Below are 14920 nucleotides of genomic sequence, written 5' to 3'. Positions count from 1 at the left end.
GTTTCACTTCCTTAGTTGGCTGGTATTAACTGAGATATTGCTTGGCTTTTATCTGGGATGGATTTTGTTCTGGCTCAATCATGGAATCCACTCCATCTGCAATCACAACATGTTATGATCCAACAGGGAGCCTTACCAAGAGAGTCCACGATCCCACGATTCTCCTCCTTGACCTCTTTATGCTGAGCTTTCTGGTCAAGATCCAGCAACGTCCACGCCTTGTCTGTGAAACAAACAGCAACATCTTCACCTGAACACTCCCCATCAGAAGTTATTTGAATCTGGTAAGTCAAAATTTAAATTGACAGATGGCAATATATACAACTTAGAAGTATATTCAACTCGGATCAAAAGAAAGGATTTGCAAAAGAAGATTTGAAATTTAAAGTCACAGTGATAAAGAACAACAAGAAATTGTTATCCAAAACCTATAATCTTTTACTGGACTGGGAATTGATGGAGGAAGAAGTGAAAGAAACGATGATTAAATGGTCTCAGGATCTTGGACATACTATCTATCTAGAGCAATGGGAGAAACTCTGGCGAGAGGATATACAATTTACTGCCTCATATACAATTAAAGAACATTTTGTAAAGATGTTCTATAGGTGGTACTTAACGCCAGTTAAGCTGGCAAAGATATACAAATTGAAATCCAACCTCTGTTGGAGATGTGGTGGAGAAATAGGAACAACAATACATATGTGGTGGAGGTGTGAGGAAATTAAGAAATTTTGGATAGTAGTACACGAAGAACTAAAGAAGATGTGGAAAATATCAATAACAAAGAAACCAGAGACATATCTCCTTGGAGTGATAGATGAAGAGATACCACGGGGGGGGGGGGGGGAGAATTTTTCTATACGCAAGTACTGTGAGGAGAATCAGAATTTACAGGGTTAAACAGTTCTGTATAACGTCTCACATTCTGAGGCGTGGTTTTGTTCACATACGGGAATCTTTCTTTGTGTGCGAGTTACTTTCGTTTTTAGCTGTCGAGCCGAGGAGATGTCTGCTCGATCTCCAGGTTGATTTATGATGTTTTTCCGTACAATGATTAAAGACTTCTTAGATGAGCAAGAAGCCTGCGTACAGCCTTGGATTTATCACCCACCCAAGGCACGACCGCTGCTGCAAAACTCGGCTTGGAGCCAGGAAGACAGCTTCAGGCTCACAGTTGGCACGGAGAGTTGGCACAGGAAAGTGTGGCGGATGCCATTGCATTCCACAAGTGCAGCTGCTGGAATAGTGATTGCTGCTCGGTGGAAGTCACAAACTATACCCACAAAGGAGGAATGGATTTGTAAACTAAATGAATATTTAATTCGGGCAAAATTAACTGCTATAAGAAGAAATGGATCCAAACTACAAGAAAGAAGATTCCACCTAAACATTAGGAAGAACTTCCTGACAGTAAGAGCTGTTCGACAGTGGAATTTGCTGCCAAGGAGTGTGGTGGAGTCTCCTTCTTTGGAGGTCTTTAAGCAGAGACTTGACAACCAAGTGGAAATGTTTTGATGAATATATGGCAAAATATTGCTCAAGGAAAGATACGCTAATATGCCTAGATTAAAATGTGAAGTACTGGATGGAAGAAAAATTAGTAAGGAAAGATAATAAGAATATGAAGATGATTTGAGAAGGTTGTAGAATGCAAAGATTATTGTAAATTGTATAATGTGGAGGAAATCCAGTGGGGGTGGAGGGAAGTGGGAGGAGGGAGAAAAGGATAATATGATGGATTGAGGAAATAGAAATGTAAGTGTATGGGGGGATGGGGAGGAAATGGTGTTGGCTTTGGTACATCTGTATTGTAAAGTAATATGTGAAAACCAATAAAAATAATAATAATTTAAAAAAATTAAAACAGGAAAATATTTAAATTTATACGTAAATCTCTTTCTTCACTTTGAACCCCCCCTCCCATTTTCATGATAAGACCAACTCTGTCTTGTTTCATTGGTAACAGAAGAGGAAAAATGACTATTACTCACTTAATCTAAGCACAACGGCCACAAGAGCTTCAGTCTAGGCATTTGGCTCTGCGATCTTGAATGTTCTCTGTGCTCTCCTGTTTCCCCTTTTTTGTTTCAGTTGAAAGCAATTCATGCACCCAGAACTCATACACTGACCACTAATGATGAACTATATGTTATAGATACTCCTGCAAATTTATTCTGCTATGTTTGAGATATACAGGCTCGGCCTACATATTTGTATCATTTATTATTCCTATCTTCCTTGTTTTATAAAGCTAATAAAAGTTATACAAAAAGAAGAGAAAAAGGCAACACACGGAGGCCCCATCTGAGTTCACACTGCACAGCAGGATCAGGTTCCTTTAAGGAGTCCAGTGCTGCGCGATGGATCACTGAGTTGTCTGAAATTGGTAGGGCATTCAGATCACAGAACTGGTTTTAGACCTTTTGAGCTGCCAATACATCGCAGTGGCCGGGGAGCTGTGATCTATTCCTAGCTCAAATTGCCTGCAGATGACAAAGGCGCAGGCAGGCAGGCAGGCAGGCAGGTGGGGGAGCCCGAAAAGGTGCTCCCCTTCTCCATCCGCCTGCCTGCTTCCTCCCACCCCCAACCTGAGCAAGCCCCAATTCCTCTCCGGCTCCATCCCTCCATGTCCCCATCTCCACTCTCCTGGAACTCACCAGATCTCTCGGAGGTCCCTGGGAGGGAACGCTCAGAGGTTGTGGGGAGGGATGCAGGAGACAGCCGGACCAGGTCAACCGTCCATCTTCCCCCTTCCATCCTCGTTAGCTTTGCAGGATCCTTCTCTTTCATCCTTCCTGAGGAGTCAAGGAGCCAAAAGAAGCTGCAGGGTCCTGGGAGGGAGGAAGAAGCAAAGGGAGCCTCAGAGGCCCTGCAGGGATTCTCCTGCCCTAGATATTCTCCTGCCCCTGGAGAAGCACAAATGGGGCAGCCCCTTCCCAACAGAAGCCCCATTTCGAAACATCTCCTGTCGTTCCAGTTTCCCCTGTTTGCTAATCACCCGACTTCGTAAGGCTGGCAGGGTCTGTCCAGTAGTGACCTCAAGGTGGAACCCTTGAACTCAGTGGGGCTTATGGACAGAACTTGGTGCAAAAACCAGTCACCACCCTGTCCCCAAGCCTGAAAACTGCAACCCCAGAGCATGGGCAGAAAATAGCACAGTAGCTATTACAGTGGTACCTCAGGTTAAGTACTTAATTCGTTCCAGAGATCCGTACTTAACCTGAAACTGTTCTTAACCTGAAGCACCACTTTAGCTAATGGGGCCTCCTGCTGCCACTGTGCCGCTGGAGCACAATTTCTGTTCTCACCCTGAAGCAAAGTTTTTAACCTGAAGCACTATTTCTGGGTTCGCGGAGTCTGTAACCTGAAGCGTATGGAACTCGAGGTACCTCTGTACATGTACTGTAGATGCCTGCTTGCTTGGTTCTTTGTATGAAGAGCCCCGTTGACGCTCTTTGAGCTCTCTCATTGCAAGCCAGGCAGGTGTTGTGGCCATATTTGCCTCTTGCATGGGGACCAAATCTTTGGGGAAGCTTTTCCTCTCCAATTGGTAGGAAAGAGGGTTCATTAACCTGCTGGTGGGAGGAGGTGGCTTTTCAGCCCATAAATTCAACTCACGCTGGAATATCTGGTGGGCTGGATCTGGAGTACAAAGGGTCAAGTTCTACTTGCATGAGCCCTTGTGTTCCTTCTTCAAACTTCTTAGGCAGGAACGTCAGAGGTCCAATCTGGAGAATATTTCATTCTGGGCTTCTTATGGCAGAGCACAGAAGGCATGCAATCAATTCTTTTCAGTTCTGTCAAGTAGGTCCTTCCCTAGATTTCTCAAGTGCAAGGACCCAGGGCTGTCTGCGTTATGGGGTTCCTTGGGGTCCAGGTCAGCTGGCTAGTCAGGATTGTCACCTGCAGAGTATATGTCAACTAAAGGATAATAGTCTGCCTTGGATCGAGGACTTTTTGGAGGTGTTGCTGTATGTGGAAGCAGAGGAGCTGGTGATGCCACATTTTGGAATAATCTTGAGACTGATACACCACTCCTCCTTAGATATTCTCTGTGCTTATACACCATCTTCACAAACTTTACGCTCCTCTTGTGACAAGATTTCCAAAGGCTTATGGTAGCTTGAGAGAAGTAGCTTATTTTGAGACAGCACCCATTTCCAATTCCTTTTTATGAAAACCCTCTCCCTAGTTGGTTTGGTTTTGGCTTTTGACAGGACATCAGACCATTTGATAACCTTGCATATCGTTTCATATTGATATAGGGATCTGATGTGCAGATTCTAGCATAGTTCAAGCTTCTTAGTGTTCTGTCTGGACCCAGAGCATGAGCTGCTCTTGAACTTCCGGGGTGGCGCCATCGGTAATGGCGGATTCCCTCTGATCTGGAGGGAACTGGCTCCACGGAAATAGGGTCTGCACCGCTACGGCGCAGCGGGGACCCTTCAAAAATCACAGGCGGGTGAAGCCTGTGACCGTGGGACTCGGCGGGCACCTTTTGCGCCCCCCCAATCAGCAAAGGAACCCGGCAACGGGCTCCGGAGCTGAGCGGGGAAGTGGCGCTGTGCTGTGAGTCGTCTGCTTCTTCCGTGGAGTGAAGCCGCGCAGCTGTTGCCGGAGAGCGCTGCCTTTTTCCTGGGACAATTTGGCTTTGAAACAATGATCCGTGAGTAGGTTAACTTTCCAATTAAAGGAACTTTACAAAACTTTTGAATAATTCAGTACCGAAGCGGAGAGGTATAAAAAGGAAGTCTGCCTCCCGCTCTTGTAAACGGAGTAAAGCATTGAACTTGAAAGTGGAAGCTTTAAAAGACGTTGGAAAAGGATTATAATTCGAGCATCAAAACTGTGATTTCCCCCCCTTGACTGCAGGGGAGGAGGGGGGAGAAGGTTTGAACGTTATTTCCCTGAAAAAAGAGAGGAAGAGGAAACAAAAACCACCGCTTAAAACCCTGGAACGGGTTCTGCCGTATTGGAAACTGCGCTGTCGATGAAAGTACTTTTTGACAGCTAACTCTGCATCGGAGATACAACTTGGTTACAATATTGCTGACAGGTATCTCCTGGTTTTAAAGTAACAGATTGAGACAGAAACTGTTGTCTTTTCGGTGAATTGGGGGGCTAAAGGGAGAAGTTAATTATTTTAAGACATTTTAGACTGTTACAGTGTCCCCCTAGAGGAAGTTTCAATCTGTTACAACTGCAGCTGGCTTAAGGGAATTTTCCACTTCAATTTCCCAAGGGAACTTTCCACTTCAAAACAACTCTGACTCTGACTGTGAGACTGACCCTGGCTTATATCTTGAGGGTTATGGCAGATGGGAAAGAGAAGATAGATTTGTTACAAGCAACAAGGTCTGGCAAAGTATTTCATACAGACGGTGGGCTGCAAAGAAGGGCTTCGACTTCTGGCCCTCCTGGTTTACCAACAGCAACCTCATCGGCACAATCTAAACCCAAAGGCATGGCAGCTGATGATGCCCTGGCTCAGGCACTAGCTAAAATTAATGAATCTTTGGAAAGAATAAGTAAACAAGTAGCCGAGGCATCGGGTAAAATTGATCAAAACACGACAAGTTATTAATCAAAATACGACAAGTATTAATAATTTGGGACAGAAGGTAAATACTAATACAGAAACTATTCAGAAACTATTACAGGAATCTACTTCGACACGTAAGACAGCCGAAGAGGCTAAAGAAATTGCTACTGCTACAGCTACTGTGGTAGAAGAGAAGATACCACCGCTACATAAACAACTTGAAGACCATAAGTCAATTTTGTCTATGATCGAGTTGAAGGAGAAACAAGTGAATTTAAGGGTCAGGGCTGTACCTGAAGTGGAGAAGGACAATTTGATTGAATTTCTTACGCAGGAATTTGCAGACTTTTGGAACCCAGATTTGGGGAAGGACAGTTTCAAGATAGTGAGTGCTTTTAGGCTTGGAAGAGGAGGGAGAAAGAACAGGGTGAGAGACTGTTTGATCACCCTCCAAACAAAAGAAGAGAGAGATAAAATCTTGAGCCTGCATTTCCAGAAGACCTTGGAAATACAACAGTCAAAAGTGGAGATATTCAAGGATATCCCGAAACATCTTTTGGACCTTAGGTCCAACTATAAAGATTTGGTTACTCTGCTGAAAAGCAACGGAATTATTTTTAGGTGGGAATTCCCCTAAGGCCTATCCTTTAGCTATAAAGGAAAGAAGATAAAAATAAGATCAGAAGACGACAAAGACAAATTTTGGAGAGACCACGGAGAAGACCTGCAGAAGAAAGTCACAGGAGAGCTAAGAGAACTTGTAAGAGAAACTTTAGACATACCAGATTTATCTCTGGAACTAAAAGACCACCTGAAAAAGGTGATACCACCGACAGAACAGGAACAGGCCCTGGGTGCTGTTGGAGGAGAAGTAAAGTAGTTACATTATGGCTCTGCAACTATTAAGCTGGAATTGTAATGGCTTGAACTCCCCCCAGAAAAGGAGATCTGTGTTTCATTTATTAAAAAAGGAACAATTGGACTTGATTTGCCTACAAGAAACACATATAACAAGGCTACACAGGAAACTATTGATTAATAAAAGACTTGGGCAGGAGTTTATTTCATCGGACAAGGTTAAAAAAAGAGGGGTTGTGATTTATGCAAAGGACAGATTATCACCGAAATTTATCTTTAAAGATGACCAAGGAAGATTTGTGGCAATCGAAATTCAAACACAAGGAGAAAAAATTTTGATAGTAGGAATTTATGCACCAAATGAGGGGAAATCTGAATTTTTTAAGAAGTTGCATGAGACCCTGATGGACTATCTGGATTACAACATGATTTTGATGGGAGACATGAATGGAGTGGTATCTACACATATGGACAAGGCACAAAGACAGGTAGTCACTAAGGATGGTAGACTACCGAAAACTTTTTTTGAGATGACAGACAACTTGGACTTAGTCAATATTTGGAGAACAAGGAACCCCATGGCTAAAGAAGGAACCTTCTTTTCTGAAGCCAAAATGACATGGACAAGAATTGACCAAATATGGATAACTAGAGGAATGGCACCAAAGACAAGAAAAGTGGAAATCTGCCCAAAAACCTGCTCCGACCATAATGCTGTTAAGATGGAAATGAAACTAACACCAACTGGCTCCTTTAGATGGAGGATGAATGACACCTTATTTAGAGATGAAGAAGTGCTTAAGAAGGCCCAAAAAACCTTGAGAGACTATTTTGAGATAAATATGAGCACCAATGTGGAAAAAAGAGTAATCTGGGACGCAAGTAAAGCGGTTATGAGAGGGTTCTTGATACAACAGCATGCATTAAAGAAGAGAATCCAAAATGAGAAGAAGGATAAAATATTGGAGAAAATAAAGGAAAGTGAAAAAAGATTGAGAACAAAACCAAAGTCTCAAGAGATTCTGAGAGAAATAAAATTATATCAAGTGCAATATATGAAAATGATGAACCAAGAGATAGAATGGAAAATTAAACAAATGAGACAAAAGACATTTGAATCAGCTAACAAATGTGGGAAATTGTTGGCCTGGCAAATGAAAAAAAGACAAAAATTAAATACAGTTACAAATTTAGAAGTGGAAGGAAGGAATATACAGAACCCAGCTGAGATTAGAAATTGTTTCCAGAGGTACTTTAAACAACTATACACACAAGGGCCACTGAAAGAAACTGATTTAGATCGATTTTTGAAAACAAATGGATTACAAAAAATCTCTCAAGAAAATAAATTAATGTTGAACTATAAAATAACCGAACAGGAGATAGAAGGTGCCATTCAAAACATGCAATTGGGTAAATCTCCAGGACCGGATGGACTGACTTCTAGATATTACAGATCCTTGAAAGAATGGCTAGTACAACCTTTGAAAGAGGTCTGCAATGAAATAATGGAGGGGAAAAGGGCACCAGAGTCGTGGAAAGAAGCTTATATTACACTTGTACCGAAAACAGAGACTGAAAAGACGCAGCTTAAGAACTACCGCCCCATATCATTACTTAATGTGGATTACAAATTTTTTGCAGACATTTTGGCTAAGAGATTGAAAAAAGGGTTGATGGAAGAGATTCATAAAGACCAAGCGGGCTTTCTCCCGGGAAGACACTTGTCTGACAATTTGAGGAATATAATCGATATTTTGGAAAAACTAGAAGTGAACATAAATACTAAAGCAGTTATGATATTTGTGGATGCGGAGAAAGCTTTTGACAACATTTCTTGGAGTTTTATGAAGAAGAACCTACAGGGTATGGGGGTAGGCCAAGGCTTTGAAAACTGTACAAGTGCAATTTACTCAGAACAAAAGGCTAAATTAATTGTAAATAATGTGGTGACAGAAGAATTTAAGATAGAAAAAGGGACACGACAAGGTTGCCCAATTTCCCCATTGCTTTTTATTTCGGTCCTGGAGGTTTTGCTGAACATGATTAGAAGGGATGGGTTGGTTAAAGGTATACAGGTCGGAGCTAAACAGTACAAATTGAGAGCATTTGCAGATGATTTAGTATTGACGTTACAGGAGCCAGAATCTAGTACCAAAAGGGTTTTAGAATTGATTCAAGGATTTGGTCAAGTTGCAGGGTTTAAATTGAATAAATTAAAAACTAAGGTTTTAGAGAAAAATTTAACACCAATGGAGAGAGAGAGGTTTCAGAATGTGACAGGTTTAACAGTGGTTAAGAAAGTTAAATACCTGGGGATTAATATGACAGCAAAAAATGGGAATTTATTTAAAGATAACTATGAGAAATGTTGGGCTGAAGTGAAAAAAGATTTAGAAATTTGGTCAAATTTGAAGCTTTCACTGCTGGGCCGTATTGCTGCGATAAAAATGAATGTATTGCCCAGAATGTTGTTTTTGTTTCAAACATTGCAAATTGTGGACAAAATGGACTGTTTCAAGAGGTGGCAGAGAGATATTTCTAGATTTGTCTGGCAGGGCAAGAAGCCCAGAATAAAATTTAAAATACTAACAGATGCAAAGGAAAGAGGTGGATTTGCCCTGCCAGACCTTAAACTTTATTATGAATCAGCAGCTTTTTGCTGGTTGAAAGAATGGCTGCTTCTTGAAAACACTGACATTTTGGATCTAGAAGGTTTTAACAATGTATTTGGATGGCATGCATATCTGTGGTATGATAAGGTCAAAGCACATAAAGCATTTAAAAACCATATTGTTAGGAAAGCTTTGTTTAATGTTTGGATAAGATATAAGGACTTATTGGAAAATAAAACTCCAAGGTGGCTGTCACCGATGGAAGCGAAAGCCCTGAAAAAGAGAGAATATTATGAAAATGATATACAGGTGGTACATGACACCAGTCAAGCTTGCAAAAATCTATCTGTGATGAGTATGAGTTACTCGTGCGTAAACTGGTGCCTCTCTAGGCTAATTTGCCTTGTCAAACCTTTCTGACTGCACAGCCCTTTCTCATCATGACTGTCTCAGTCACTAGCAGAATCCGTCAGTGGGCGTTTCTTGAATCTCTTCCAACATAAGAGTTGTTTGACACCCAGTCTCCGCCTCCTCTCACTGCGCGGGAGCCTTCTGCGCAGGGTGGGCGTGGGTAGCGGAGGAACTGTCCCCTCCTCACTGAGTTCCAGTGAAGAGTCCGTGAGCCCTCTCTCCGATTTCCCCATCTGCCCACTTTTGTTCCTGGTGTTGCGCTTAAATGCTTCCCCCTCCACTGAGCTGCTTCTCCCCCTGCTGCTGGGTCCTTCTCCAGCATCATCTAGGAGCCTCCTCTTCGCCTCCCGCTCTGATGTCAGTTCCCTGACATCCACCTCCCCCCCAGAGTCCCCTCCACCCCTGGACCGACCTGTGGGACCAACTTCGTCCCCTTCGTCGGCCGAGGAGGCGGGGAACCCCCGGAAGGAACTGTCACCATCTTCTGTGGATTCGAAACCTGCTTCCCAACCGCTCTTCCACCTGCCAACGGGGTGGTCTTCCCAGTCTGATTCTTCTTCCTCCGAAACCTCTCCTCCCTCCTCCTCGGAGTCAGAAAATCCCTCAAAAACCTCTTCCTCATCTGTGGTTCCAAATTGCTCCTCCCAGAATCTCTCCAGGGGTTTGGGTTTGTCCGGGAACCGGCGGTGGAATACCTCCACCAGATACCTGTTCTCGAAGGCTTCCGTGGGGACCCACATGTTTTCGGACCTGGGTTCCCCTTCCCACGCTACCAAATACTCCACCCGGCGCCCTTGTCACCTTGAGTCCAGTATTTCCGTGGCCCTGTGGTGGTGTTCCCTTTCTTCTACCTGCGGGTGTGTGGTGACTTCTCCCTCTTGCCCCTGGAATTCCCGCCCTTCCCTATGCGGTGAGAGCAGGGACCTGTGGAAAACCGGGTGTATTTTCATGCTATCAGGCAACCTGAGCTTAAATGCCACGGGATTAACTTGCTGTGTTACCTCAAGAGGTCCCAGCCGTCTGGGCTGCAACTTCTTGCACCCCCCTTTGAAAGGTAGCCCTTGGGTGGACAACCACACCCGGTCCCCCACCCGTATGGTCTCCCCTTCCCTGCGGTGCTTGTCTGCCTGCCTCTTGTATGTTTCCTTGGCCCACTCCAAGTTCATCTTAAGTTGCTGGTGTAGGGCCTCCATTTCTTCCACAAACTGCTCTGCAGCGGGTACGCTCCAGCTTTCCTCCCCACTCCCCGGGAAGGCCCTGGGATGACACCCATGGTTGGCCATGAATGGGCTCATTCCCGTGGACACGTGTTCCGCGTTGTTGTACGCGAATTCAGCCAGCGCTAGTTTTTCTACCCAATCGTTCTGCCTCTCGCTGACATAGCAGCGTAGGTATTGCTGGAGTATACTGTTCGCTCTTTCTGCTTGCCCGTTGGTCTCTGGGTGTCTCGCCGTCGAGAAACCCACCTCCACCTGCAGCAAGCTCATGAGCTTCCTCCAGAACCGGGAAGTAAATTGTTTTCCGCGGTCGGAGATAACCCTCAAGGGGGCGCCATGCAGCCGGAATATGTGCTCCACAAACAACCGGGCTGTTTCCTCTGCCGTTACAGCATGTGAGCAAGCTATAAAATGGCACATTTTTGTCAGTAGGTCGACCACTACCATGACTGCTGTCTTTCCCCGGGACTTGGGCAAATCTGTCATAAAATCAATGGATACCACCTCCCAGGGTTTCCCCGGCGTGGGTAAGGGTTCCAGCAATCCTGTGGGGGCAGCCCGCTCCCCCTTTGCCCTTTGGCAGCGGTCGCACCCCCGTACATATTCCCGTACATCCTCCCTCACCCTGGGCCACCAGAACTGCCTGGTCACAAGCATCATGGTTTTGTGCTGTCCAAAGTGCCCTGCTGTGGGGTTGTCGTGGAGTTGTTTGAGTACCTTTCCCCTCAGGGTCTCCCCCGGTACGTACAGCGCTCCCCTATAGTACAGTACCCCTTCCTTCTCCTCAAACCCTTCTTGGGTCCCTCTTCCGTCTCGTAGTTCCCGGATTTTAGTTTGCGCGAACACGTCGTTTCTGGTCAGCCCGGCTAGTTCTCGTTTCCCCACCAAAGTTCCCCCACACACCCATCGGTCGTCGGGGATCACGTGTCGTTTCTCCGGCGGCCCCTCTCCTTCCAGGTACTCCGGTTTACGCGAGAGAGCGTCTGCTCTTACGTTTTCCTCTCCGGGCACGTATCGGATTTCAAAGAAAAACTTGGAGAACTCCTGTGCCCATCGAATCTGTCTCTGGTTGAGTACTCGTGCGGTTCTCCAGTACTCCAAGTTCTTGTGATCTGTCCAAACCTGGATCTGTTGTTGCGCCCCTATCAGTAGATTTGCGGTCCAAGATGGCGACGAGGTAAGACGCATTTGCCGGAGTTCATTTCGAATCCTCCCTAAAATCTGTGTTGTGGCACCCAGCCTTTCAAGTTCTTGCTGAAGATTGTACCAGAGTGCTGGAACCCATGCCAGGAGTTCACATTGCTGATAATTGTAAAGCCTGCATCGTAAATCAGCTTTAATGAGCAGATAATTGTATTCTCCGGTAGCCTTGGAAGCAGCCTTCGACTTACTGGTTTTCCGCCAGCTCACAGCCAGCTGTATTTCTATTTCTACCACCTTTTATTACCTTTTAAGCACTGCTATTTTAAAAGACTCATAATGATGGGCCAAGGCAAACGCCTAAGGGATTGTGACGAGGCTCTGCCCTCCCCAAGAGCCAAACAATTAAAAACCGACCCCCCCGTGTCTGGCAAACGGAGCGACCCCACTGAACACTCCTATGGGGTGAAAACTCAGAACCGTTTCTACCCTCTAACGTCTCCAGAAACAACGTCAACACCAGAGGAATTATTTTTACCTCAGACTAAAACCGTGGACGGCAAGCTTGGAGGAAGAGGGAGTGTCCCATTGAGGGTGGTGCAGGACGCTGGAGCTGAGGACTGCGCAAGACAAGAACAACAGGAACATCTCCATCTTGTGGTCAGAACCCTTAATTGCATATTCAAGAAGATTGATGTGCTATCCTCCCAGCTATGTAACCTCGAACAGAAAATTGATAACCTCTGGTCAGAGTTTAAACCAACTGTAGATACGGGGGACTTGAAGTGCCAGAGGTCCTTACCTCCAACCAAAAAAAGAAGTGTGATCCCTAAATATAAACCAAATCCTGCACTGAAACATCAAGCGTTGTCCCTGCAACCTAAGAAAATCTGCCTAAACATCGGGGCAGGGTCACCAAGGTGGCTTACTCTGAGTGGGGTTAAAAAGCATCTAAGCAATCTCCTAAACATAGAAATCTCACAATGCGATCTTATTGCAGTATTACCTTTGAACCAACACCTCAGGCAACAGAAAGTGATGCTTGTGTTTTACTCTCCAAGGATCCCTTCAGCTATCATCAGGCAGAAATCACTCTTGGCTAGGTATGATATCATCCCAACAAGAGTTTTTATGGATAGCATGACCCACCCCCTTCTACTTGCCGGCCACGGCACGGAGCAGACTCTGTCGGAGAGGTCAGGAGTACCTCGGGACATCGAGCCTCCTCTCTCGGAGGATATCCACCCGTACCGAAACTGGACTTACCCTACGCCCCCACGAGCTTTAAAGAAACCCACTGGCGCAAGTAATTCTCTGACCCCGCCGGAGGAAAGAGAGCTTTTAGCCACCTTTGGCGACCTTCCACCGAGAGAACAACAAGAAATAATTGATAGACTAGAAGTACTTAATCATCAGCTCATACATGTCCAGAAGAACGGAAAAGTCCTGCCCACTTTTCAGGATATCCCTCTGCCAGCTTTTCGGAGTCGTGTTTTAAGGAAGCAGGAAGTCTTCCTTACCTTAGTCCAGCTCCTAAACCCATGCCTCCCCCTCTTGTGGGCAAAACCCACCGACGCTTGGCAGACCCAGGTCTTGCCTCACAAGTTGGCCTCTCATCCCAACTCTTGATAAATTTTGACTCGCCCTCCAAGAGTCCCCCGCTGAGGAGTGTAACTCAGAGTTCCTTCCACCAAAACAATTCCTTACCATCTAATCCATCAATGCCGGAACTGGAGTCTTCATACTCCCCTGAGTGGCATAGACCCGACATACAAACGGTACCAGTACGCCGAGCATCCCCTGTACCTTCGCCAGCACCAGGTCAGGGGAGTGCTCCACCTACATCAAAAAATGGCCCGGATTTGATTGAAGACCCGGCCGGACATATAAACCAAATGGTTTCATCGGCGACCTTTAGACCTCGCGGTGGGGCAGTCTCAGCAAATCCAGTGGAGTTTCCCACTGAAGTGTCCGCCCTTGGGTTAGCCAGCGGGAGACCCGTTTTGTCGCCCCAGCCAGAATACCTCACTACCAACTTTAAGACTAGGTACCTTCAGCAGGTGCCTGCCATGCAAAGTAAAATAACTGACTTTTTTGTGGGGTCTGCCTTGCCTCCAAAGGACTCACATTTCTCCCCGAAATGACAGCGAATTGGTCACAACAGGAACTCCCCCCTATCAGTCCTCAGCTGGAACATTGCGGGCTGGAGGGGAAAAAAACTTGACCCAGAATTCTTGGAGTATATTAACCTGTTTCATATTATCTTGTTCCAAGAATCGTGGGAAGTAGAGAAAATTGCCCTAAATGGCTTTGAGCTTCTAGAACTCCCTGCCTGCCCCTCCCTGAAAGGAGGCCGCCCCAAAGGGGGCCTAATAATAGGCATCTCCCTCAACCTACATTCTAAATTTACTCTAGTACAGGCCTTGCCTCCTTACGCCCTTACCGGGCTGATTGAGGGGGAAAAGATCTCACTTCTAGTTACAAATGTTTACTCGCCACCTGGGGGTTCCTCCTCCGAACTGGGCTCTAAATGGGGCTCGCTAGAAGAGCATTTGCTCTCATGCTATGTTAAGTTTCCTAACACCCCGGCCATAATAGGTGGCGATTTTAACGCCCGCACAGCAGCAAATTGGGACTCGCTGACCAAAGCCAAATGGTGGGTTACCCCAAACCTTGAAAATTATGATCTGGAACATATCATGAGGAGAACTTCTAAAGACCAACGAGCAAATGAGGCTGGAGTACTCCTCTATCAAATGGCCATCCGTTTAAATCTGGTCCCCCTAAATGGCACATGCCTCCCTGATATTCCAGGGGATTTCACTCACCTGAGCGTCAAATCAAACAGCGTCCTCGATTACCTGTTGGTCTCCAGTGATCTACTTAAGTGTATTTCCACCTTTAAGATCGAGAATGTACAATCTAGTGATCATCTTCCCCTGGTAGCCAAGCTTTCCCTGAACTGGCAGTCGGAGGCCCATAGACATGCGACCCAGATGGTGACCAACGAATCTCTCCAAGTAAGAGGAATCAAATGGTCGGAGACCCAGGCTCAAAGGTATCAGGAATTCTTTCAAAAAGAAATCCTCGGGCCCCATTCCAACATAGGCTCTGCCTCAGATGAGCATAGCATA

The 14920-nt window shown here is 45.5% G+C and overlaps 2 protein-coding genes across 7 annotated transcripts in view; one reads left to right on the top strand and one right to left on the bottom strand.

The window, feature by feature from the left end:
- LOC308465792 (uncharacterized protein) overlaps positions 1-14920 on the top strand; it is a 430090-nt gene that overhangs the window by 200104 nt on the left and 215066 nt on the right. The window lies entirely within an intron of this gene.
- Positions 1-14920, bottom strand: part of LOC308465694 (uncharacterized protein) — a 386527-nt gene that overhangs the window by 204604 nt on the left and 167003 nt on the right. Inside the window, exon 5 of the mRNA XM_080985781.1 lies at positions 137-223. Within this exon, the coding sequence (XP_080841907.1) occupies positions 137-223 (87 nt within the window). The remainder of the gene's footprint in view (positions 1-136; positions 224-14920) is intronic.

This window comes from Podarcis pityusensis, assembly GCF_964106645.2.
Source record: "Podarcis pityusensis genome assembly, chromosome: 2".
NCBI classification, from domain to species: Eukaryota; Metazoa; Chordata; class Lepidosauria; order Squamata; family Lacertidae; genus Podarcis; species Podarcis pityusensis.
This window is presented reverse-complemented; position numbering and strand designations above follow the sequence as displayed.